Source organism: Cuculus canorus, chromosome 2 (genome assembly GCF_017976375.1).
Source record: "Cuculus canorus isolate bCucCan1 chromosome 2, bCucCan1.pri, whole genome shotgun sequence".
Lineage (NCBI taxonomy): Eukaryota > Metazoa > Chordata > Aves > Cuculiformes > Cuculidae > Cuculus > Cuculus canorus.
In genome coordinates, this window is record NC_071402.1 from 118,673,021 (window position 1) to 118,698,907 (window position 25,887).

Sequence of the window (25,887 nt, forward strand, 5' to 3'; positions counted from 1 at the left end):
CTTCAATCTCTACTGGTGAAATGTCAACTCACTTAATTGTCGCAAGAGAAAAAAAACATTGTTTACCCACTGCCTATGTAGATTTGGCGTGCTAGCGCACAACCAGTCATCCCACCGAACAAGAAAAACCTGAGACAAGTGCAGTGCTGTGCATTCCCCAAGAGCTGTGGCAGAGTGGGTGAGGTGTCCCTCCCATCCCTGTCACAGACACGCACATGGCTGAGGTGACACTCGCCCGACTTACCTGGGCACATGCACAGCAAATATTTCACCTGAGATTGTGAAGCCCACTGCGTTCTGTACCCGCGAGCTGCCAGGACAGCACCAGGTTTGCAAAGATATTCTCAAGTTCTGCCTAAGGAACAGCTATCTCAGCCTTCTAAAACAAAAAGCCGTTTTGGCAGATACCAACCACGGCGGCTTTTAAGCCCAGATGAACAAGTTCGATCGATGTAAGAGAATAACGAGGTGTCTGCAAATTCACATCCAACCACACACAAAGTCATGTTATTTCAAGGGAACTGAGCTTATGTTTCTACTGCTTTCTATTTCCATTTATTACTCTGTGAACTTGACCAGCGCTGCTCAGTGTCTGCAGCCTTGAGCGCTCACTCCCTCCCAGCAAGCGTCTCCGGAAGGGCTGATGCCTCCGATGTGCGGCTGCTGCGTGAGGACTCGGCCAGGAGCTCGCGCTGCTCCTGCAGCCAGCAAACACCCGGAGTAACAAACTGCATTGACGTGCAAATCATAGGGTATGCATCAATCAAGATATCACTTTTATTAACCGGATTTTCCATTTCTGTCTCACACCGTGAATGTCTGTACAATGAAAAAGCCAAACATTGCTGGAAGCAATAAGATCAGCTGATATTTCTGTACCCTCTTAACACACACACACACACACACACGGATTCTTTCTTGGTGAGAAATTTTTATATTTCTGTTCATTAATTCTGCTTATTTATACTGCTACTCTTAAAATTCTGTGTCAAGATTGTCACATCTTAAATACAGATTAAGTTGCTAGAGGTACATTTTTTTATATATATATTTATATACACACATACAGAAAAATACAAGACTAATTGTTTTCCACAATATTTAATTTATACACTACTGTAACTATATGCAACTTTTAAGGACACGTTAAGGGGTACAAGAAACTCTTTACTTGTTCTAAATAGTTTGGTCCAATATTACCTTAATGTAGTGGTTATTCTCGCCCTTCCTGTTACGTGACAACATAATACAACATACACCACATGCACAATCATTCACCTGTCAACAAAGGGATAAAGGACACCACTCAGACTAACGTTTGTATGCCCAAAGGTTCAACCAACCACACACAACTATAAGGCTATGATACAACTATGCAGCATAAATGGTCAACACTGCTGTTCTAAAGTGAGCACCATATATACAGTTGTATATAAAAACATTGGAAACAAAATACACCTGGGGTTAGTTAAAAGGTGCCATTCCAAGGCTGTACATAATATCAGGAAAGAGTATTTACAATACTTGGAAAAAAAGCTGCAACAAATAAGTTTATTGCCAATGCCCTTTACAAACTTTTCTCCTACTTGGATGTTACGTTCACCGTCCGTGAACCACACATCTCGTTTCTGGCCCTTAGTAAGATCCCTGCTCAAAAATTTTAAGCAAATATGTTCTATGGCTTCACCCACACATCTATTCTTGTAGCTTCTGATTTATAGGTATCATGCTGACTAAACCGCAACTAGAGTTTAAAACTTAAAGAAGTAAAATGCGTATCCTTTGCCTTGTTTAGGAAGTAGGATGTAAAATCCCTGGCTAGGCCAGCCAGTAAGAACATCCCGTGCAATTTAGACTCTCTTAGTAAAGTCTTTTCCTAATCCAGAAGAGCTGTGATGAGCTGTAGAAATTATGACCAAGCGTAACGCCATTCTTTGGTGCTCTGCTCACTGCGGTGGATGTGAAATGCGTTGTATTTGACCATTCTGCAAGTGTTAAAAGATGCTCAACAGTGTAAACTCCTCTCAAGACATCCAACGTCGGCCCAGAGCGTTGCTACATCATACCACCAGTTTTACTAGCATTGCTTAGAAGACCCAGTGCACAGCATGAAAAAATAAAACATTCTTGCCCTTCCCAAAACTAGGAATCTGCAATATATTTTATTCTAGATAATAAAATTCCACAAAGTTAATTCATCTGGTCAAAAGTATCCTTTTGTACAGAAATACTCTAAAGCAAGACCTTGCCGTGGCAACGGGAAACCCCATAGAAAGGCTAAGAGCTGTAAAATAAATACTTCCTATACGCTATTTTAAATTGACTTTATGAAAAAGCGTGATTACTGAGGGAAAATAAGGGTGTACACATGGGGAACAGCAGTATTTTAAGTCTTAAAGAGAGTAATAATGAGAAAAATGTAAATGACAAGAACAATTTCAATTCCAATCCAATTACCTAGAGGTTTTCCAACCCTTATTGCCTTTTGAAATCTCAGGGAGGGGAGCAGAGAAAAGGGGAGGAAGTTTGCAAAGTAAAAACCTAAAATATTAAGTGTTGTGATATACTAATAACAAAAGTAATTCATACAAAGACTTTATTTTCAGTTAGCATGTAAAAACTCAGAAGTAGACTTAGTAATTTACCTTTGTTATATTAAAAAAGAAGATTGTCTGCTTGTAATATTAACATATTTCTATGGGAGAAAGCTGAGTTACAAATCTACTCTCCTGTTGGTTGCTTTTTTTTTTCCCGAAAGAAAACTGCCTCTAGCGAAACAAGATATTTTCAGTTTGATTTTTGAGCCACAACTTTATCCGTATCATAGCTTAAGACAAATAGGTGTGGGGTTAAAATCATATTTCAAGATCACTACTTTTCAGTGCATCTTTGCTTTGTACAAGCCTTGGAACATCTGAAAGCTCCCTGAAGAGTTTTCAGCATCAAAACATTATTGCTTTGGTTCTGTTTCAGACACATAGAAGTATGCCACATATCACATATTTTAGTCATCACAGAAGGTCAGAACAAGAATTAACATTTCACAAGCAAACAAAAGCTTCTGTCTCTAGTTTAAGTGCAGAACGTGAAACTTCTAAGTGCTCCATTTACATTAGGATCCAGATATTTATTTTAAATTAATCCAGATCTTCCATAGTAAAATTATAAATGTAAAAATTACACAATAAAATATTCTGTTTTGTTGAAAAAGAAAAACGTATCGGCTAGCAGCATGCAAAGACCATGCATTGTCATACCATCAAGCAAACACAAAATGAAAGTGTAATAAATAACTGCTCAAAGCCCACTTAAAAATCTTAAGACAACAAAAGGGGGTCCGTGACAAGGTTTTCACAGCTCTGAACAGGAAGAATGATGCTGTCAAGTAGATCGAGCCATTAAAGTTACGTCACTGTCAAATGACATGACAACAACTGGTTTGACTGGAGGTGCACAGCAGCCCCTCCTTTGGGTTCCGCTGAATATTCACAGATATCGTCTTTTCGCAGAGAGGTAGTTGTAGCACATTGTTTTTCAAGTTCCTGTTCTTTATCCGTTCCAATTCATTTGCTGTGTCTGACATTTGGTCAGAAAAAAATTTTAGGTTGGCCAGCGATGAAGCCTGGTTTGAGCTTCCGCCGGAGCTTATACACATTTTCCATGTTGATTTCTCCTGTACTTTTACACTGGAAAAGGACAGATTGTTTTGAGGATCAATAATGTATTTAGTGCTGCTGTGGATCTGTGAGCCTAGGCAAAGGCTCATTAACTTCAGGCTTTCAACCAGTTCCCCTGCACTTCTAGATGATAACTGCATTGAATTTCCAGATCCAGCGCATCTCCGAGTGGAACCTGAAGTGTTGTTGGTGCTGCCGCCGGAGCTACCAGAGGGACTCCCCCCACCTTTGTTGTTGTCACTTGGGCTCGTTTTGTCTACCCCTCCGTTTCCATTACTTGGCTTGCTTTGTCCACCGCCATCTCCTTGGCTGCCAGGTGGCCCTTCGCTGCTATCCCGTCTATGCCAGGAGTAAGTAAACCCACTATCCTTGTCTAGGCGTCTCCTGCTTTCCGAGTCATCATCGCTTGTTTCTGAGCTACTGCAGCTAGAGCCCCGTCCCTGGCTTTTCCTCCTGTGATAGCGTTTATGCACGGTACTAGGTGAAGCGATGTTCATTTTCAACCTGCTGAGCTTTGGGGGTAAGTTCTCATCCATGTCAAACTCGTCATCTGACTCGCCCTCCTCAAAGATTTGATTGAGGACTGGTGCACTCTTTCTAGAAGTAAGACGGTTTGTAACCGACGGCTTACGACGCAGAACAACTTGAGTAGAAAGTGAAATAGGTTTCTTATCTTCTTCATCCTCCTCTTCATCTTCTTCTACTCTGAACAAGCACTTCCGGCCACTTGTAGTGGGTTTTAAGCTCACTGACGGGACTGCTGAAAGTGCCGGTCCAGCTAATTCAGAGATCTCTTCTTTCTTTGCTGAATCGCCGAGGGTCTTGCTTCTGTGGCCGTTGAGAACGTTCTCAGCTGTGCGAGCTGGTGACTGAGGAACGGTTGCATGGGAGAGAGGAGTAGCTGTAAGGTCATCCTCCAGATCTTGGGGGACATCAATCTTCGTTGGCCACGATTGCCTAGAGAAGCAATTAGAACGGATGAAAGAAAAGTTAGGTCATGGCGAGCATTTCAGAAGATATAAGAGAATGTAGGATTTGCATGAGAGAAGCACAAGTACTGCCCTACAAAGGGGCCTCCCGAGTCGAGTGTTTGTAAATAACAGAGGACCCAGTAACTGAGGAAAAGGAAACATTCTCAGAGAATGTGCATTCCTTTAGAAATAACAGGAATTCCTGTTATTTGAAAGGAACATGACGTGCACAAAAGTATAGTTTAGAAATTACATCGGTTACTGTCAAATGAAATCTCAAGATTTCAGAATTAAGTAATAAAAAACTTTTAAATAATTCTGTCTCAAAGAAAACAATCTGGATTGGATACAGAACCATTAGTACCTGGAAGATGATATGAGCTGATTCAAGCACAATTTAAACATGACAGTATTGCAAACTACTTTTAATCTGAGGCTTCTGTTATTTTTCTCCCAATATTCTTGATATAAAAATCAGGTTGGAATTAGCATGGGCAAGACTGAAAAGTCGAGTCAGAAGAAACATTCTCTCATTTTCAGTAAGTCTCATTCAGACCAAACTCTGTTCTACAAAATCCCCTTTAAGCTTAAACACACATAAATTGAGATCACACATTTATTTAACCTTAGCTGAGTGACTGGAATAATACAGCTGCATGAATTCAGGACTCAATCTGCTTAAGAATATGATAGTTGAATAAACTGTAAATCAAGAGTTCAAAATGCATGACTGTACTAGTGTTACCTCAAATCAAAATGAAAGTAACACTTGAGTGTAAAACAGTTTTGCAGTCAGCGGCTGTCTTACCTCTGTCTTATCTGTATCCAAGCTAGTATCTAATGATTTGTATTTTACTTTAAATCCTGAAATATATTGTAATTTTCCCATAGTACACACAGACTATATTAAGAACAAAGGCCATCAAGTCTTTCCTCTCTCTCTCTCAGCATTTTGTAAGTCTAATCCAAAAGACCCAACACCTACAGACCAACACCTTAACACTGGACAATTCTTCAGTTCCTTCACTCAGCACAAATCCCATATTTCTCGTGGAGACCACGAAATTTTTTCTACCCTCTCAAAGTAAGTTATCTTTAAAAATGTTTGCAAATGACTTAACTTTACATCACTAAAATACTCTAGGATTGCATGAAAAGCTGTAGTAGAGACCTCTGTTCACATGTGGATAGCATGTTACAAGACATTCCTAACCATATTTTGGTCTGCCAAATGAGAGGGCTGTGTGACTTAGAACAGTTTGGAAGTAAGGTCTAGGAGGAAAGCATGACAGGAAGCAGAAAGTGTTCCATACCAAGTGTGACCCCAGATATCTGCTTGGACAGCCTGCACACGAAGACGGATCACACCAACATCCTGATCTCTGCTGTGTTAAGAGGTCAAGCTGAAGAAACAAGGAAAGCTTGGGCACCTCTTTGATATTCTCATTCTAAACATATCCTTTTTAAGCACTTAAAGTTAATGGAAGTACCTGCAGTAAGACTGCATTTGCTCAAGGCTCCCTCTGTAATGGCTGGATAGAAAAGGACCCTGAAGCATGAGATGTCTGTCTACACAGGGAACAACTGGTAACTCTCTTTCCAACTGTATGAACTTAGAAGAGTACTTCCTTAAAGCCAGCAGTAAACTCATCCAGCCTGACTGCAGACCTTGCTTTGAAGTGCTAACTTCAGTTTTGCTTAACAAAGCAGTGACACAAAACCCCACCAGGATCCTCTAACAGTGGGGCCTGGCTGCCAGCACACCCGTGTCAGCCTGTGTAGGAAGAGCCGCACAGGCTCCTTCCCGTCTTGTTGGGCACCAACTCCTTGTTTGCCTCCCCCTGGTTTTTCTCCCGTGAGCAGCTCTGCCTGGAGGGAGGCCACTCAACCAGCAGCATGGACCCAAGCTGTCCAGACAAGAAGTGGAGCCTCGTCTGTGGTCCTCCTTGGTTTGACACTGGCATTCTCCTGCCTCAGGCCCCAGCTGACTCCAGAAACGCTGGGAACCACTGACCTAATTTTCTGATGACTTGTGCTATGCTGGGTATTTTAAACACAAACAACTGTCCGGAATTAGCAAATAGGACTTAAATAAATTACAAACATAACTACAAAACCCACAGAAAATGAAGATCTAAATCTTCCAAGAATTCACCAGGCTTTAAGAACAGACTGGTTTGTCAGCAAAAAAAGGAAGAGCTCTGTGGCTGTCACAATAAAGGGTAAATATAGTATCTAACAGTGCTGTAGTTTCCAGGCAATAAACCTCCTCACTACAGTATGTTTATCTCTCGTAGCAGCCCATGTTTGCCTTCCTTCCCCTCCCCTCCTCCCTTTATTCCCAGTAGGCCTGAGAGGAGAGTGGGACAGAAGGGAAGCTCTAGGTTGCAAGTAAGTTAATTTGGTCTTTAAATCTTTTGAAGTCTCAAAATCAAAGTACTCCACTACTTTGCTTTCTTTTCCATGAGGTCATTCTATATAAACACTTTAAGTTTAGAAGCATCATGAAGGCAAGGAATAGCTTGGACCATTAAGGGCAAGAGTTCCTGAGTTTATGCAGATGTCTTTGTCATCAAAAGAAAATTCACACTCATAAGGCAGGCTTCAACTACTCCATTCAACTTTAAAAACTCGATTTAGATTCAATGAACGTTTGTTCCAGTTCCTCATGTAACTGCAGTAGCTCCTCCATTGATGCAGAGAACAAACCAAAACAATTCTAAAGCAGAATGCGAAGTTTTAGAATTGTCATTGGAAGGTAGGCTCTAAGGTTTCACAGAAGTAATTTGTTTTATAACTAATACTTAGTATTAGACACATTTAATGCTCTGCTTGGAATTCTTTTTTTAAACAAATTGACATAAAATAAGAGGAGAGAACTGCAGAGTGAGTGTTACACTGTTCCCCTGGAAGAGAAGGAAGCTCTGTAACACCAAGCTCCCAAGCATTTAGGTTCTGTAAGCAACCCTCAGCTGCCTGCAACAATAACTACATAACCACACAGCAGAAGATAAAATTTCCTGCACAAGTGAACATTGGGTGAATGACTTCTTAAGTGCAGCAACAAAATTTCGATCTACTCTAGCACATACCAGAGGGTGCAGTCTCATCTAGAGACAACAAGGCTGTTGAGAACCACTAGCAAAGTCCAAGAGAAACGACTCATTATTCAGGTAGATGGAATGGTATTCAGAAGGGACTCCTCTAAAGCTTCCAAAATATCAGCCTAAATCCAATGTAACAATCAATGGAGATGATGTATCTTTACTGTGTTTTCCAAAGTGCATCCCCTTAAATTACAATGTGTCCATTTTCTTCTAGATTGAACTTGAGGTAGTAGATAGTAGTATCTGACTTTTATAAATTAGGCCAAGGAAAACATGGGTATGCACCAGAAGGACACCATAGCATTTATGTCCGCATTATCATTCCTATTAAATGATTCCACATGTGACCTTGCAAGAAAGTTGCACACAGAAACCTTTGGAATGAACAAGCACTTTTGTCTTTTTCTCTAAATCCTACAGACAGATTAATGCCAGTGGAGGTGGGCAGCAGCTCTAAACATCAGCACAAGCACTTAATTAATATTCTGCTCTCATTAGAGATTAGCTACTAGCAATGTTATTGTTGCTAGTAATAGTTACCAATACTACTACACCAAAACATAAAGGGAAGTTCTGAAGAGACTGGAGGCTAAAGAACAAAAATTAACGTAAATGCCTAAGCACAGCCTCCATCTTCACTGGAAAGACTGTCAAGATGGGCCAATAAAGGTTCTGCTCAATACCAGGAGATCCCTAGTCATAGTCTAATACTTAACTCAGGAAACTAAAACCAAAATGTTTAAGAAAAATAAGCATTCAAACTGTATGTCCTCCAATATCATCGTGCAGGTAGAAACTATACCATTTGCCTTGTGTTTGTTTCGATTGTTTTTTTAAAGCACGTGCTGCTGTAACTGAAAATATGGGATGCTTTGATAACTGGCTGCAGAGCCAATGGGCTGATTCAACATACCAGTTGAATGGCCAGATGCCAGAGCCCCACTTCCCCCTTTAGTTTTATGGTGTCACAAGCTGAAGCTTTGAAAAATTTCCAGGAACCTTACCGTAAAGGTTTTTAAATCATCATTTTCTCAAAGTAAAAGAAAAAAAAATTAAAATCTTTTGCAATATCTTTAAAGGGGTGATTAAAGCAATTAATTCAATCGTTCTCCTTAGACAACAGGCATATCAACTGATACAATTTAGAGGATGCTCAGCCTATTAAAATCAAAGGTAGCAACTAAACCATAGATCAAGTTCAGAGTGATTTCTCATTTATTCCCCATCAACATGTTTATGGATTATGCAACTGATTTCTTTTCAGTGATACTACATACACAATTTGTATGAGGAACTGAAGGTCAGTGAACATGCCTCTTCCTCGCAGGTGTGAAAACTTACTGCTTCACATACAGACTTCAAACTGATTGGACATTTCCTCAAAATGGTAGCAATTGAAAATACTATTGGTAACTGATCTCTGAACAGCTTCTGAAGCATCCACAGCACTTTAAAGAAATTTAAGATTTGCAATGAATAATTATTTTACTGTTTTAAAAAAAAAGAAGTACTAAAGCAATTCAATAATATTCTCATTAAGCCAGGTTAAAAATTTAAATTCCTAAAGTCTCACCTGAACTGAGCTTTGATGTTGCTAGGGCTTGCAGATCTGGTCTGAATTTCTTTCTCTTGTTTTTCTCGCAGAATCCTTTCAGCTAATAAGAAGTAAGTAGCAGTGATGTGATTGTATTTGTTAGTTTCCAATGCCCTGAGGAAAGTACAAAACATGAAATAAACAATACGTCAATGTTTCTTAAAAACCTGGACACGCAACTCGCACAACTTGCTGTATTTCTCATAGCAGGAAACGCGCCTGCACACGGAACCGTGTATTTTTGATGTTTTGACAAACACGGTTTTATTAAAAATAGCCAACAAGCCTAGCAGTTTCAACTATAGCTGGATGAGGGCATCCTCAGGATATTATCCAACAAAATTAAGGAATTCTTCTTTTATTGAGCATTCTTTAGAAACTAAAATTGTATTTCATTAATATTATGCACTAATGATGGGCTTTCTCACCAGCACATACAATCACAAAGTACTAATATTTATTTATGCAACAACTGGAGGAAAAACCTTCATTATTTTATTCACATTAAATTTAGAGCAAAATTAAGTTCATAAGCCAGTAAGCATCATCCAGACATTCTAACAGAAAAGACGCTGCTGTTGTGCAGCTAAAAGCCTAAGAAGTGAAACTGCTGCTTCCTCCTGCCCTGCCACTGGTAAGGCAGTAAGTTTTTTCCAGCTTAAACACAAACAAATAGAAAAAACAATTTTAAGTCTTCCTTCAGTTTGGGAAATATTTTATTTATTTGGGGTGTTTAATCTATTAGATGAAACTATGTAAGCTTCTAGCAAGCTTACTCAGTGGTAATGACTATTTTGAATCGTATAGATAAAAAGAATAACATTTTAAATTAACAGTGATTCAGGTTGCCGGCAATGTATACTGGAAATGCTTACTATTCAGGCATACTGGAAAAATGCTAGAAGTTATCACCTCCAAACTTGCATGAGATATGAAACACTAGTAAAATCATGGATTTCAAACCAGTTATTCAAGATGGCAAACTACTGCAGGAATCAAACCCTGTTCAAACACATTTCCTTGAAGTTTTTCTTCAGGCTGGGTCTACTTATGGATTTCTCATCCCAGAACATCCCACCACAGAGCAAGATTCTAATATATTGTTTGTTAACTGCATGGCGTGTTATTTAAACACTGAAGTGCCCAGGTTCCCACTGCACTTTTTAATCAAAAATGACAGATAAACAAAATAAACTGCAAACAGAAAATGGACAACTTACTCCACTATTGTATCTCGGTCTGCTATGTCACCAAGAACCATGCGTTGTATTATACTGTTGTGTTCCTCCTCAGACAGATTTTTATATGACACAAGAGGAATATTGTACTTTGTTGCAGGAGACGGGTCAACTCCTTGGAGCCATGCATGGTTTTCAATCTCTTCCAATGATGCCCTTCGCTTGGGGTCTCTCTGCAACATCCGTGTAATCAGACTGTGAATGAAAAATAAATCTAAACAAAATGCACTCACATGTTTAAAAAGCAGCCATTGTAAGAGCAACATCAGGAAGAAATTTACTGCTGTCCGTCCACATAGATCTTTGGAAGACTTTAGGTAAACAATGTGATGGGAAATTATTTATTCTCAAAGACATTCCAAATACTGCTGAACTGAGACAACTTACTTATTAAAAATAATAAATATCATAAACACTGGCATTTTCATTTACTGTGCTTAGATTCTTAAACCGATTTTTCTGGTATATTTGTTTTTAATACATCTTATAGGGCAATTGTCACAGATAGCCCACAGGCTGGCCTGCAAAGTAACAGAAATATAATTTTCTATTATTGCTGCTGTCAACAAGAATATGGAATGGCAAGATAAGAAGAATAATTTTATTCTGAAATAGCTATCAGACATTTGATTCTTCAGTATCCCTGAAAGAACAGTGATCTGTTCTATCCATAGAGAACAAAAACCCTAAAACAAGACGCTATCTGGGATGATGTGAGATCTTATGTGGAATACTGTCTCCAATTCAGAATCCTCAACATAAGAAGGATATGGAGCTGTTGGAATGGGTCCAGAGGAGGGCTGCAAGGATGATCAGAGGGCTGGAGCACCTCCCATACGAGGACAGGCAAGAGAGTTTGGCTTGTTCAGCCTGAAGAAGACTCTGAGGAGACCTTATAGTGACCTTCCAGTACCTGAAGGGGCTACAGGAAAGCTGGGGAGGCTTTTTTTTAACAAAGGCTTGTAGTGACTGGAGGAGGGGCAGTGGGTATAAACTGGAGAGGGGCAGATTTAGACTAAACATAAGGAGGAATTTCTTCATGATGAGGGTGGTGAGGCACTGGAAGAAGCTGCCCAGGGAAGCTGTGGCTGCCCCATCCCTGGAGGTGTTCAAGGCCAGGTTGGATGGGGCCATGGGCAGCCTGGTCTAGTGGGAGGTGTCCCTGCCCATGGCAGGGGGATTGGAACTGGATGATCTTCAAGGTCCCTTCCAGCCCAAACTATTCTATGATAAAGTGACAAACCTACTAATGGATAGATGAGGAGTATTTACAAGTGCAGGAAAGGAAGTGCATTAATTCCAGAAATAAATAGAGAAAGACGACATGATTCGCACCAGCATATGCTTGTTCACTTACTATATGTGAAGAATTCTTGGGGGAGGTGTTTTAGGCTTTACAGAACAATGAGAACATGGATGTACATTTTTGGTGCCAAAGGTTCAATGAAACTTTATTGCTCCAACATGTGGAATGAAACTTCTGCGGTTCTCACATAACGCTTTTTATTGCACTAACTACACTTCACCATGCAAATTCAAACTGTAAGGTCACACAAATCATGAAGGTAATCACAAATATTTTTTAATTTTTTTTTTTTTAGTGTGAAATGATGTATGGAATTAAAGATGGAGGTTAATTCAGACCTCTTAAAACTCTACTGTAAAAAAAGTATGTCACATATATACTTAGCAGCTGTGGTCTCTGACTTTACCAAAAGGAAAGGCGGGGTGAGACACGGAAGCCTTGATTTTCTTTGCTTCTGTTAAATAATATGACAGAAAGGGAAAAAACTAAATACTTCATCTGACTTTTTTTAAACTCTACTTGTAGTAAAACCACACAAATGCATCGCATGTGTCTCTTGCTTTAAGCTTGCTTTTGCGTCCCAAGCTACAAAGAATGCTTTCACCTCAAGCAGAGTCTTTTCCCTAAGAAAACCTAACCTATAGAGGACATGCGTAACTGATTGTACATTGTTGATGCATTGTGTAGAGAAAACAGATCTACTCGGGCCTTTAAGCATATTACTGTTAGCCAATATATTAAGCAAAAGGCTGCAAAAAATATGTTTCCTGGCCTCAACACAGCATGCTGCATCTCAAGAGCTTTAGTTGATTGAATTCACTGATAAGAGCAGTCTTTTAAACCTCTTCCTGCATCATATTTTAAACCTCTTCCTGTGTGTAAAGCTCTTCAAGCTGCTGAAAGCACCAACAGCAGCTTTTCCATGTTAGTGTAAATGCTAGAAACTAATGAAAAGACAAGAAAACCAGCTATGACACTGTGTTATGCATTAGATTCCTGGACCACACAGATGGTAAGTGAAGAGAGGAATGGTCATTATGACCGCAGCTGTAATAAATGTCATTCTGTGTAAAAAACCAGAACCCTAGATGCTGTTATAGTTTTCTGACTGGACCAAATCCATTTTTTAAGCATTTATAAAGGCATCTGGACTTTCATATGGAAAATTAAAAGACACTCTATTGTAGAGTCAAGAATACAGCGAAACATTGTAAAATACTCTAAGTGATGCAACTAGGATGTATATTAAAAGGACTAAAGAGGTCATTAACTGGCAGGAAATATCAGAACATATTAAAAAAAATAAAAAAGCTGCAGTGAACACTGCAGGAAAACAACACATCAAAATGAGTCATGATTTCCAAGTGGCATATGGTATTTGTAGACAGAATATTCTTCTGCCTTGATTGCCCAGAATGTTGATTTGGAGTTGCAGTTTCAGTAAGAGATGAGCAAAACTTGCTATGATACCTGTGGGTTTTGAGAACTTCTGTTTTGAACAGAGATCCGTAAGAATCTTTACCATTTAACCCCTGCCAGAAAACACTCTCAGCAACACCTTGTAATTTGTCTAGCAAGAGCAGCGGCCAAAGCCAGATAGTGGTGAGCAGTCTATTCAATCATTTATAAAATGCATGGCAAACGAGACACATAAAAGAAAGATACATTTTGTAAAATCAAAATTAAACTTCAGACATGCATGGGGAACAACCTATTGGCAAAAAATATCATTAACTTCTAGTAAGAGACAAAAAGGATAAAAAAATGCAATACTGGTGCCTAAGAAACTACTTAATCGATGTGAAGAAATACTAACAACTAAGCAAAAGCAGTAGGCGTAATATCTTATTAACAGGCAAGGAATATTCCTCATGCTGATAATTTGGTGCAGGGAACTCCCAATGGTAATGAGAATCCATTTAATGAATGCTTCCAAGCTCTTTAGTACTCTACTTACTCTTTACATTCTTTGGACACATGAGATGGCACTGTGTATTTGCAGTCCATTATCATAGTCAGAGTTTCACTGTCATTTGCTTCTTGAAATGGTGGTTGTCCACAAACCAACATGAAGAGGATGACCCCCAAACTCCATATATCTGTAAATATATAGTACATATTTTAAAATAACTGTGAGAAAGAAGACAATTACCAGCAAAACAGTGAAGTATTCTTGAGATGCATACTGGGGTTATTACTGCATACTCAATTATCTGCATTACTTATGTAATTTGCAATTCCACTGAAGTACAAAACACAGTAGTTCCACTGTTTCCATAGTTTTAGAGGAAAAAAGTATCATATTTCATGACTTCATGCATACATAACAGTTTGAGATGCATAACATCTTTGATAGCAAAATGTTAGATACAGCTGAAGATAATCTGGTCACTCAGAAGATAAGAATTCATTAGCCTTTTTTCCGCAGGTAGGCATAGATTATTGAAGAGATTTGTATTCAAAGCACATTCCTTTTTGATGGACTAACATAAACCATTCTCAGCGTTGTTTTCACATTACTCTATGAAGTAAGACATTACAATGAACGTCACTTATTTCAATGAGACTGAGGTAGATATCTTTGTACTTCAGTAGTGTTGCTTTAAAAAAAATCTTTGCTACTTCTAATAGTAAATAATAAATTAAATCATTTAGGCACAGCTACCTTCTTACACCAATCATAATACAGACTGTGGAGTGTTTTGTTTTTTCTTTTAAATACCCATCCAACATAATTAATAGTGATCTCTACTACATTCTGGGAGACTTCTTGTTTCCTTCTAATTCCTGCTTGTGCAAAATAAAAAACGTCTAACAACTGTCTTGTTCCCCAATGAAATGATGTACCAAAAGATGAAAAAGAAGCACTGCTGGGCATGAAGTCCTTTAGTTGATCTCTACCTACTGTAAAAGCTAATATTTAGTTCAAATCTTTACTAAGAGTTTGCCTAGTCTACCTTTCCCAAGTCTCACTGTAGTCAATATAGAAAGCTTAAACATTAAGAAATATATCCTTACTGAACAAAAATAAATAAATATGTCCAACATAATCCTTAGAGAAAAGGTCATGCTCTTAAAATGCAGCTACAACATCAAGTTATAACAATGCCAAGGGCAATTTTGGGTCTTACACCCTAGAATTTCACAGATTTGTACCCAGTAAAACCAAACTCCAGAGGAGGGCTATGAAGATGATCAGAGGGCTGGAGCACCTCTCATATGAGGACAGGCTGAGAAAGTTGGGCTTGTTCAGCCTGGAGAAGAGAAGGCTCTGGGAATACCTTGGAGCAGCCTTCCAGTACCTAGAGGGGGGCCTAGAGGAAAGCTGGGGAGGGACTTTTTATCAGGGAGTGCAGGGATAGGACAAGGGGTAATGGTTTTAAGCTGAAAGAGGGGAGATTTAGATGAGATATTAGGAAAAGATTTGTTACCGTGAGGGTGGTGAGGCACAGGAACAGGTTGCCAAGAGAAGTTGTGGATGCTCCATCCCCGGAGGTGTTTAAGGCCAGGCTGGATGGGGCTTTGAGCAACCTGATCTAGTGGAAGGTGTTCCTGCTTATGACAGGGGAGTTGGAACTGGATGATCTTTAAGGTGCCTTCCAACCCAAACCATTCAATGATTCTAAAATAAACAGGCAGAAGCCTCTTGAGGAAAGAGGGGAGAGGAGCCAGCAGTACTCTAGAGAGCAGAGCACCAGCTCTGTCCTGGAAGGGCTTGTAAGGGCCTACACTAAGTTCCCTACCCAACTGCATCTTGCTCTCTATGGCCTTCTTTAATTCACATGCATTTAACACTGAGAGATGGCTACAATTTTATTTAAGAATGTAAATCACACACATTCATCTTTACAACAATTACTCATTTTGCTAGTTACAATCCATTCTTCATATGCTTTAGCTGACAGCGGAAGAGACACACTACATGGTAATTTTCTTTAGAGCTCTAATTTGTAGTAAGTGTATGCTATTAACTCAGACAATTATCTGATATCTGTTATGCTTATAGGGTCTCAATCCCATAGGTACTGAGCATTTCCAGGCCAGTACACCATATATATACCTGAAAATCCAATATGACTATTCACATGTTTAGGATTCATGACGTGCTTTATTAACTGTCCTGGGCTGCATCAAAAGAAGCGTGGCCAGCAGGTCTAGGGAAGTGATTCTGCCCCTCTATTCCTCTCTTGTGAGACCTCATCTGGAATATTGTCTCCAGTTCTGGAATCCTCAACGTAAGAAGCACATGGAGCTGTTGGAACGGGTCCAGAGAAGGACCACAAAGATGATCGGAGGGCTGGAGCACCTTCCCTATGAGGAAAGGCTGAGAGAGTTGGGCCTGTTCAGCCTGGAGAGGAGAAGGCTCTGAGGAGATCTTATAGCGACCTTCCAGTATCTGAAGGGGTCCTACAGGAAAGCTGGAGAGGGGCTATTCATAAAGGCTTGTGGTGATAGGATGAGGGGGAACGGGTACAAACTGGAGAGGGGCAGATTTAGACTGGACGTTAGGAAGAACTTCTTCACCATGAGAGCGGTGAGATACTGGAACAGGTTGCCCAGGGAAGTTGTGGATGCCCCATCCCTGGAGGTGTTCAAGGCCAGGTTGGATGGGGCCTTGGGCAGCCTGATTTAGTGGGATGACCCTGCCCATGGCAGGGGGCTGGAACAAGATGATCTTTAAGGTCCCTTCCAACCCTAACTGTTCTACGATTATACTTTGACAGCCCGATGCCAGAAAGCTGAATGTTCTGGAGTATGGGATTTTAAAAAGCCTATCTATTTTGCAATACAATGTATCCTAGTGTTCTGTTCCAGGCCATCCTTACACTAAAACAATGCTTCATGTCTCCTTTCAGCATGAAGTATTTTACAGGAGTCCACACAAGACTTCATAATTACAGACAAATTACATTTGCTATAATGAAGTGATATACATTGGCTAAATTTGAGCCAAGATAAAAGTACTGGGGAGGGGAGCAATACAATTAAACCAAAAGTTAAAAGTAAGCACATAAAAAGCTCAAACAGAAAAGAAACCACAATATTCTAAGAAATCAAGCTTAAACCAATAAGACAGTCCTAAGAAAAGGATAGTAATCACAGTAAGACAACAATTAAAGCTGTGTGAAATCATCATATATAGAAAATTCTAGCAGGCCTTAAAGTTTCATCTGCACTGAGTAGATACTAAACATCTATAAGTACTTTCAGTTTTCAGTTTTCTGTTTTACACTCGTGGCTTCTTTTCTAGGATATACGTACACTTCTGTGTTTTTCAGTTTGGGAGAATTTGAATGACAGATACTGGTTAAGTTTTCCGAAAGTTATTTAAATAAATATGTATGTACATTTACTTTATTAAAAGAATTTAAAAACCCCACAACTTTTCAGAAGCAGAATCCAGTTGATCCTCTAAATGAAAAAAAACCCTATCGTTTGCTATAACACAGTGTCCCATTAGGTATCAACCTATATGTTTTGACAAATAAAACAGCAATTACCGATTAGCCAGCATTTAACAAAGATTTTTGTGTATTTTTTTTCAATAGTTACTACATTTTGCACTCCATATCCACAAATCTTTCCAGATAAGAGGAGCTGCAGATGGTGAAGTGAAACAACCTTTTTCTTTTCTTTTTTAATGCTACTACATGAAAAATAGAACACAAACTCTTGTTAATAGAGAAATATCAATCACACCCTGAACTGCTACTTTACTTCCTTGTGTCATGCATTTTGTATGACTAAAAGGGCATCGTAGATACAGAAAAAAGTTTTGTTGGAAACTAAAAAAGGTGATAAGACCTTTTGACCTTGTTATTTTACCTAAATATTTTCACACTGTCAGTGAAGAGCACTAGGGTAGCAACAGCTACACTTTATCTCATTCTTACACAATGCTGGCAAAGTTTACTATGCATTTTTCTGACAAATGTGTATTTTGTTAGCCTGACAGCATAGCAGACACGTATTCTGATGTGGCCAAGTGGACAGAAACAATTATGTGACTTTCAATTCCCACCGTATTTTTTGTAGCTGTGACTGAAGAACAGCTTCATTGCATCCTCGGTCACAGCTACTAAAATGACTCAGCTCAGAGCGTCAAGGACACAAATGAGTAGCCTAAGCGGACTTAAAAGTTTACTAATAACTAGGAAGCAATAAAACAATGTGCCTAAGTCAGTTGAATCTACATGTGAAGACCTGGAAACAGAAAAATCATTGGAAGACTTAATGCAATCTTACTATGTCACAAGACTGATGTCATCTTGGGGTCATCTTTGAAAGTCCCTCCTGGTATCATACTATAGCAAGCCCCTCATCATTTCTGGAAGCAGAGCCAAGCATAGGGATGTCTATAGGTGTATTAGGAGGACACACTAAAGAGTTCTGCCCTGCCCCTTCACATGCAGCCTCATAAACCAAGAGGTTTCTCCCTTGTCCATTTTTTGTGCCACAGTTTAGCTAGATCCCATCACTTGATTGCAACTCCACCATGAACTAAAACAAACCAGCCTAGTGAACTGTGCAACATGTTTAAGAAGGCTCTCCTTCAGATCAGTCGCAAGTTGCCACTTTGGCAAAGGTAAAGGCACAAAGGAAAATTAAGTGTTGCTATAGTCAGTCACATCCAAGAAAAAAATCACAATTTTTTGTGCCTCCAAAGAAGTAACAAATGTTACTTAATGAATCTTCCAGCAACTTTTGTCCTACATAGAAGCGACTGCAGATTAGCCCACAGACCTTGGGTCACAGATGCTTGCAGAAGCTTTTGATGATCTTTGGATGGAAAAGTAGTGTGATGGCCAAGTTCACTCCCATGTTTTGCCATTCAGCGTTTCAGGCAACAATCTATGGGTGTTTGTCTTACAAAAGATGAACACTTAATGAATCACCACCATCGTGAATCACAGTTAAGAGGCGTGATGCCAGCAGATTGACCGAGATGACCCTTCACCTCTGCACGGCACCAGTGAGGCTACACCTGACGTACTGTGTCCAGTTCTGGGGTCCTCAATACAAGAGAAAATTGCACATACTGGAGAGTCCTGTCTCAACAGCGACAGAGTCCAATGAAGGGTCATGAAGATGATGAAGGGATTGGAGCATCTCTCCTGTAAGGAAAGGCTAGAAAGCTGGGTTGTTCAGTCTAGAAAAGTGAAGGTTCAGATGGGGACTTTTACCAATGTGTACAAATAGCTACAGGGAGAGCACAAAGACGGAGCCAGGCTCTTTCCAGTGGTGCCCGATGACAGGACTAGAGGCAATGGACACAAACTGAAACATAGGAGGTTCTGTTTGAACCTCAGGAAACATTTGTTCACTGCAAGGGGGACTGAGCCCTGGCTCAGGTTGTCCAGGGAGGCTGTGGAGTCTCCATCCTTAAAGATATTCAAAAGCTGTCTGGACACAGTCCCAGACAATCAACTCTAGGTGTTCCTGCTCGAGCAGGGGAATTACACCAGATGATCTTCGGAGATACCTCACTGGAGTGTGAAGGACCATCTATACTTCCTTTTGCCTGCCAGAAGGAGCGCATTGTAGGTGTTTATTTGCAAAAATGAAAGCATGACATAGCACAGTAAGAGCTAAAATAATGTTGATAGTGTGTGAGCACACAGAACTTGAATGCTCCATTTAAACCAGCACAGGGTTGTCTCAATAAAATGCAATTGTTTTTCACTCTTCACACCAAACACAATGTAAAGGACAGTAAGCATGAAGGAAATGATTAAAAAAAAAAAAAGCTGACAGGAAGCATTAAACAAATTTTCAAAGTAACTTCATTTGAAATATACAAACTCTGCAAGAATCATGAAGGCTGAGGGGAGACGTTATCACTGTCCAAAACTACCTGAAAGGAGGTTGTAGCAAGGTGGGTGTTGGCCTCTTCTCCCAAGTAACAAGTGATAAGATGAGAGGAAATGGCCTCAAGTTGTGCCGGGGAAGTTTAAGATGGATATTAGGAAATGCTACTTCACTGAAAGGGTTGTCGAGCATTGAAACAGGCTGTTCCAGGGAACTGGTTGAGTCACCATCCCTGGAGATGTGGTGCTTAGGGACATGGTTTAGTGGTAGACTTGGCAGGGTTAGGTTAAGGGTTGGACTCAGTCCTAAAGGTCTTTTCAAACCTAAATGATTCTATTATTATTCTTTCCTATTAATAAAGGGAAAACTCATCTGTCCTCTAGATCTCAAGGATTCTAAGGAAGATGGAGATGGTTTGCACTCAGCTGAACAAGTGCTTTGACCGGCACTTGGTCATAACACGCTGCCCATCCTTGTGCTGCACTCTGCTATTGGCAGTTTCTGCTCCCATACTAAGTGTAGCAAAGGGGGAGTAACTGCTCCTACTGGGGGAGACCACTTCACTAGCAGAGCAGACAATGGCATCCTTGATCTTTCATTTCTAAATCCAAAGTGTTCTTATCCTATTACAAAAAAAGAGTTTCACTCAAACTGAGTGAAAGCTTCAGTCAAGGTCTAGTGATCCAATTTGGTGAAAAGCACCAACTTTGGCAAAATAGTTGTGTAAGCAGGTTAGAAAGATGTTGGAGCAGCAACAAAATAAGAGCCTGACATCTCATCAAAGCAAGGCTTCTAGAAAAGAAGTAGCATCTCTTTTTAGACCAGGTAATAACTAGGGAAAGGGGGAAGAAAAATAAACCAAATTTTAAAGGAATAGAGTTTTTCTTTAGATCTCCACACACTTACAAAAACATACTTTTAAAGTGAAGGCATACTTTATAGTATGTACTTAATTTGATATACCTTATGTCAACTCAGTGGATAAATCCTAGCTAAGACAGCTTCCTGCTTTCACACATTATTAGAAGCTATAGATAGAAATTTAGAAGCAAAGACGACAACACCTGTTTACAGTTTTATTCCTTCACTGAATGACTCTGGCTCACCAAGGTGTTGCACAAGCACCAAAGTGAAAAATACAGAAAGGTGGGTGCAGAACTCTATAGCAGGACTTGAATGCAGAGCAAGACTGGGTTTTTTGAGACACATTAAATGGGCTGTGTCATTTAAAAATAAATAAAAATCTCACCTTCAGTTCAATGCAAACATGGTTTGGCATAGAGTATACACAGTAAAGAATTCTGCAGAGATGTGTCTCTGCTCCACCTTCACACCCCCGTGTGAAGATTTGTTACACAGAAAGATAATATATTAGCTACAGTGCTATGCTAATGCTTAGAAAATAATAATCAAGTTTTAGACAAAACCATCAGATGTAATATATTTACTGCTGGAGAGTTTAACCAGATAAAGGAGCAGCTTTTGTAAGCAAAACTCCTTAGCTTGGGCCAATGAGTTGGCATACATTTGCAGCTATACTCCCTTATGACAGGTCAGAAATCAGGTGCCAGTGCCAGTTCTAAATTTAAGACTTCTAAGTGAAGAAATGCAGGGAAAAGAAGGGTTACAGAGACCTATTTTTAAAAGAGCAGATTTAAACAAGAATTTATTTTTCACAATTTCAAGTTTTTTACTACTTTTAGTAATTAGCAGCTGAAATCTTTACGGCAATTGCTTAATTCTCCCTCCCACCCCCCCAAGGGTTATCTAGCTTGCTTTCTGCAGAAAATTGATGGAAAAGCAGACTTCAGACCTGACATGCTGCATGCATTTAGCATGTTTATAATCTGTACAATTTCAAATACATACACTGAAGGAAGGCACACTCATACACTGCACTAGGCAAAATCAAAGTCTCTTTCAAAATCACAGTGAAGATTTCAAGATGCAATTTAGCCTTTAAATTGGGTACTAATAACTTGAAACTGCCATTTCTTTAATAATAAAATAAGAGAGAATAGGACTTTTAAAAGCGCTAGCTAGCAAGCTGCAGTAGAGACTACTTTATTGTTTTTAAAGCCATTAAATAATGCTGATGAGGAAAGGGCTGCTCAAGCAGGATTCCCAGAACCATGACAACCAGGGCTGTGTATACGCAACTTCCTTACATAACATGAAGTCACTGCCATAGAAACCAAACTACGTCATTAGCTGTTTATGCTATGCCTGTCTTAAACACAGGGCAGTCAAACATCTGTTATGTTCCAGTTTGTACACTGCACAAAGCACATCCATATTCATCTGCTTAACCCCTGAGCTAGGCTTCACCATTTCACGAGCTGTTTATTGCTTTCCAAAGTTCCAGATTTACTCCTAAAAGGAGCACTACAGATTTCAGAAAGTAACAATTCATGTGACACAGGAGATCCTTATAGCATAAGATTTGCTTAAATTTCTAACGTTCCTCAGAAGTCAGACACTTGTCCCACTTTATATATGCTATGCGAACTTGTGATTTTAAGCAGCTGAAAATCCATACTCCTTTTGGAACAGAAACATTCGCATTTAACTACATGAAGCAAATTGAGTCTGTTTAATGAAGTTCTTTATTTCAGACCTTTATGGGAAAAGGATTCCTTTTCTCCTCCTAACTTAGATGTAGAAGTGCTTAATGGTTTACATAGTGTATATGGCTCAGTTGATAAGACAGCTCTTTCTACAGAAAGTCTTTCTTCAGAAGTGATTTGTAATATTAAGTAAATTTAGTCAGGTTTTACATATTTCTCATTGGAATGTTTACTATAACAGCTGAATACAATAGCCACCTTCCACTAGGAGTCACTTCACAAGCAAAGAAAAATATAAATCAACTTTTGTGGAGATGACAGAAATGTTTACATGTATATTTTGCCACTGTAGATGTATCAACAGACTGGATAAATGAAGGATGGAAACAAAGCCTGATTTCCAGCATCACAGGCAATTGCTCCAACCACTATCTTAAGACATTAAAGAGAATGTCATCACCACTGCTGCTACAACCTCTTCAGAAAGTGCTGAAGATAAGCCTTGAGAAAGAGACTCAACACATCAGCACTACAATATCAAGTTCTCCTATGTAGATCTAAATATGAAAATCTCATCATCAGCACCTCTGCACTCTGGGCATGTTCAGGGCTAGGCAGCAACTGTATCTAAAGACTGCTGTTTTGAACTCAGACAAAAAAAACATCATGGGCTACTTTATTTGGATTAGAATTTAGTGGTGGAACCCTCATTGAGCTCAGGAGTAGGTACAGCCTGATTACTCACAAGGATAACGGTGGTAAACATGTTTGTTACAAGTTGAAATTTAAGGTCTTGTTCACAGCATAGGCTAATTTATAGCACAGCTTCACACAAGTGTCTGAAGAACCAAAATACGGTTTAAGAGTAAAAATTTATGACAAGTCAAACATTGTAGAAAACGAGACGTCGATTAAAAACAGTGATGAAAAATTACACACTACAGTATAAAAAAGGATAAAAGCTGGTATCATACTACTGAATTGTTTAAATGGTGCCTGTTATATTGTTGAAATAATTGTGCTTCAAAAGGAGAACAAGCAAAGGATTTCCACCCCATACAAATTAAAAAGGTTAAAAAAACTGTATCCCCTGTATCAAAAGTCAGTAGCAAGATAGTATAGAATAATTTCAGCCTTTCTATGCATGGCAGGTATTTTCACACTACCATTTGCACAGACTACTAGAAAATGTGGAAGATGCTCAAACTGGAACAGTTGTGAAGTTTAATGAGCATGGGTAAAGAACAAAGATTACTTGATTTTTATCCAATTGAACTGTTCTTGCATTCTGTAACTTCTCATGAAGAAGGCTTTCAATAAACCTCTGCACTGACCTCTCTAGTTATCAGAGATGCCACCATCTGTTAATTCAGCTATCTTTTTGCATTTTGCAAAATTAACTTTTTCCCCCCCTTTGCAGAAGGCTACGGAAAAGATCATCTGCAATTGATGCTAACATTTTCAAAATTAACAGGCAGAACTGGGTTTTCTCCTTGTTTTAAAGCACCACAAATCCAATTAAAATTACTATTAGAACACAGAGCAGACGAGAATTAGGAAAAATCTTTTCTTTCCCCTATCCCTCCAAAAAAGAGCATAAATAGCAAATGGCATTTAGCAAATTATTTTCATAATTAGCTTATCTGTCTGATGAAACAGTCTGTTCTATATATCTTCTTTTATTTGACTAAGACATGACCATCAGTAACTAGTCTTGTCTTTGGAAGCAATTCTTATTTTCATTCAATCTGGCAACTAGTACTTATTTTTCCCTGAGTACAATAGCATGGGTTTTGCTGGTTGCATACAACTATTAAAATACAGAAAACAGTTGTTCTTTGCTTTTTAGTAAGTAATGCATCTCAAATTTCAGTAAGGTTACTTTAAAAAAAAAAACAGCACCACTGAAAGGTCTTACTAAACACATGCCACTGCCTTTATTCCAAAATAGCCTGTTTTACTCTGATTCATCAATTCTGCATTTAGAAATGCATTCTTTCTCCTTTCGTTTCTGTTGCTTAGCCACATTTTAGAAGTTACTGAATCTACATTATAAACACAAACAAACCCAAATGTTTCCTACATGAACTGACATTACTCCAATACTACTCCAGAAAATAATTAGCCAGGTTAAAAAAAACAATATTAGTTAAAGGCAGAGGAAGTTTTTCTCTGTATAAAACATGTTCTAAATATCACTGGGCATGTCAAAGTCTATAGAGCACGTACTCTTATATACATGTTTCACTGCAATGGTTTTGATTTTTTATATATAAATAGTAAAGACATATTGCTCCTAGCACCTAAGAAATCCTTTATATTTTCTGATCAACTATGTATTCCTAAAAGTTTTAGCTGTAAAACATATAGTTTGTACTTTATTTATAAAAATTAAAATCTTAGTACAGCTTTATACATGACTGCAAAACCTGAGCATCTGGCTTACAAGTAAGTAGTACACCACTGATTTAGGTCTCACCAAATTCATGTTGCCAAATCAGTCAGCCACAGGCTGAACATAAGTAATCTGAATATTTGCTTGCAAGATACGTGAAATGAAGCTTCCTGGCTGTGGAAATGTATTTATCATAATGAAATCTTTTTCCACAACAGCAGTTTGAAATATTATGAAAACAGTTCTTCCATGAGCACAGCAAGATGACTAAGAAACGTTCCTATACTTCAGTTACAGTTTAGCTGATATGGTACTAACCAAATCTTGACAGTTTCTCTCTGAAAATTCAGTTGGAAAAATTATTCTTTACTTCACACCACAGTTTACTGGTGAATGCATTAGAACTTGTGCATAAAGTAATCCAGAATGGAACATAAATTATACTTCATAAATACTAGCCAGCACAGATTTACTGAGAAGTCCTAAGAATCACAGACTCCCACTCCTCATTACTGCCTTGTCACATCATAACTTTGCTCCTGAAAGTAAGGCTCCAGCACTTATAGCACAACACTCTCAATTTGAGGCATCAAAAGTATTTTCTTGTCAATAAAATAATTAGATTGAGGGGGAAAAGAAACCAGAACCAAATGACAGCATACCACACAGAAACTGGACTCCCATACCTGCATACAAATTGCCATAGTACATAAAAATAAATTATTTAACAACATGAATATCCTCAAGACTGAAACTTTCTGAAAGTATTCTACAATCAATTCCTTATATTTGCCCCTTCTAAAAAGTATAAAATGTCATTCCTGATAATTTTTCAAATTTGACTCAGTTTTTTCCAGCATTGTGAGATACACAGCACAGCAGGGAGAAGGCAGAAAAGCAGGGCCACTAACACAAGTTAACAGGACGAGAGAGCAGCACAGAAATACATTTTACGTGCATGCTCCAATTCCTTCTGTTTTTGCTTCAAAAGCATTTGAAGCTGAAAAGCAGAACACATAATTTTCCTAAAAACGTACTGGCAATGATACTTGATGAATTTCAGTCAAATGAGTTTCTCTTACACAGGAGGTGAAGATAAGTGAGCTAGGCTGAGTTATCTAACCTAAACTTGCTAAAACAAAAGAGGAGCAGGTCCCACCACCTTCCCTAGACACCCAGTCCAAGCTGCCTGCTCCCTTCACCTCCTCTGCACCAGCTCTTCC

General features: G+C 39.0%; 1 protein-coding gene across 1 annotated transcript in view; it reads right to left on the reverse strand.

The window, feature by feature from the left end:
* Window positions 1-745: 745 nt before the first annotated feature.
* Window positions 746-25,887, reverse strand: part of SNRK (SNF related kinase) — a 44,723-nt gene continuing 19,581 nt past the window's right edge. Inside the window, exons 4-7 of the mRNA XM_054057860.1 lie at window positions 13,851-13,992; window positions 10,570-10,782; window positions 9,329-9,463; window positions 746-4,634 (exon numbers count right to left, since the gene is read on the reverse strand). Of these exons, the coding sequence (XP_053913835.1) occupies window positions 3,416-4,634; window positions 9,329-9,463; window positions 10,570-10,782; window positions 13,851-13,992 (1,709 nt within the window). The 3' untranslated portion in view covers window positions 746-3,415. The remainder of the gene's footprint in view (window positions 4,635-9,328; window positions 9,464-10,569; window positions 10,783-13,850; window positions 13,993-25,887) is intronic.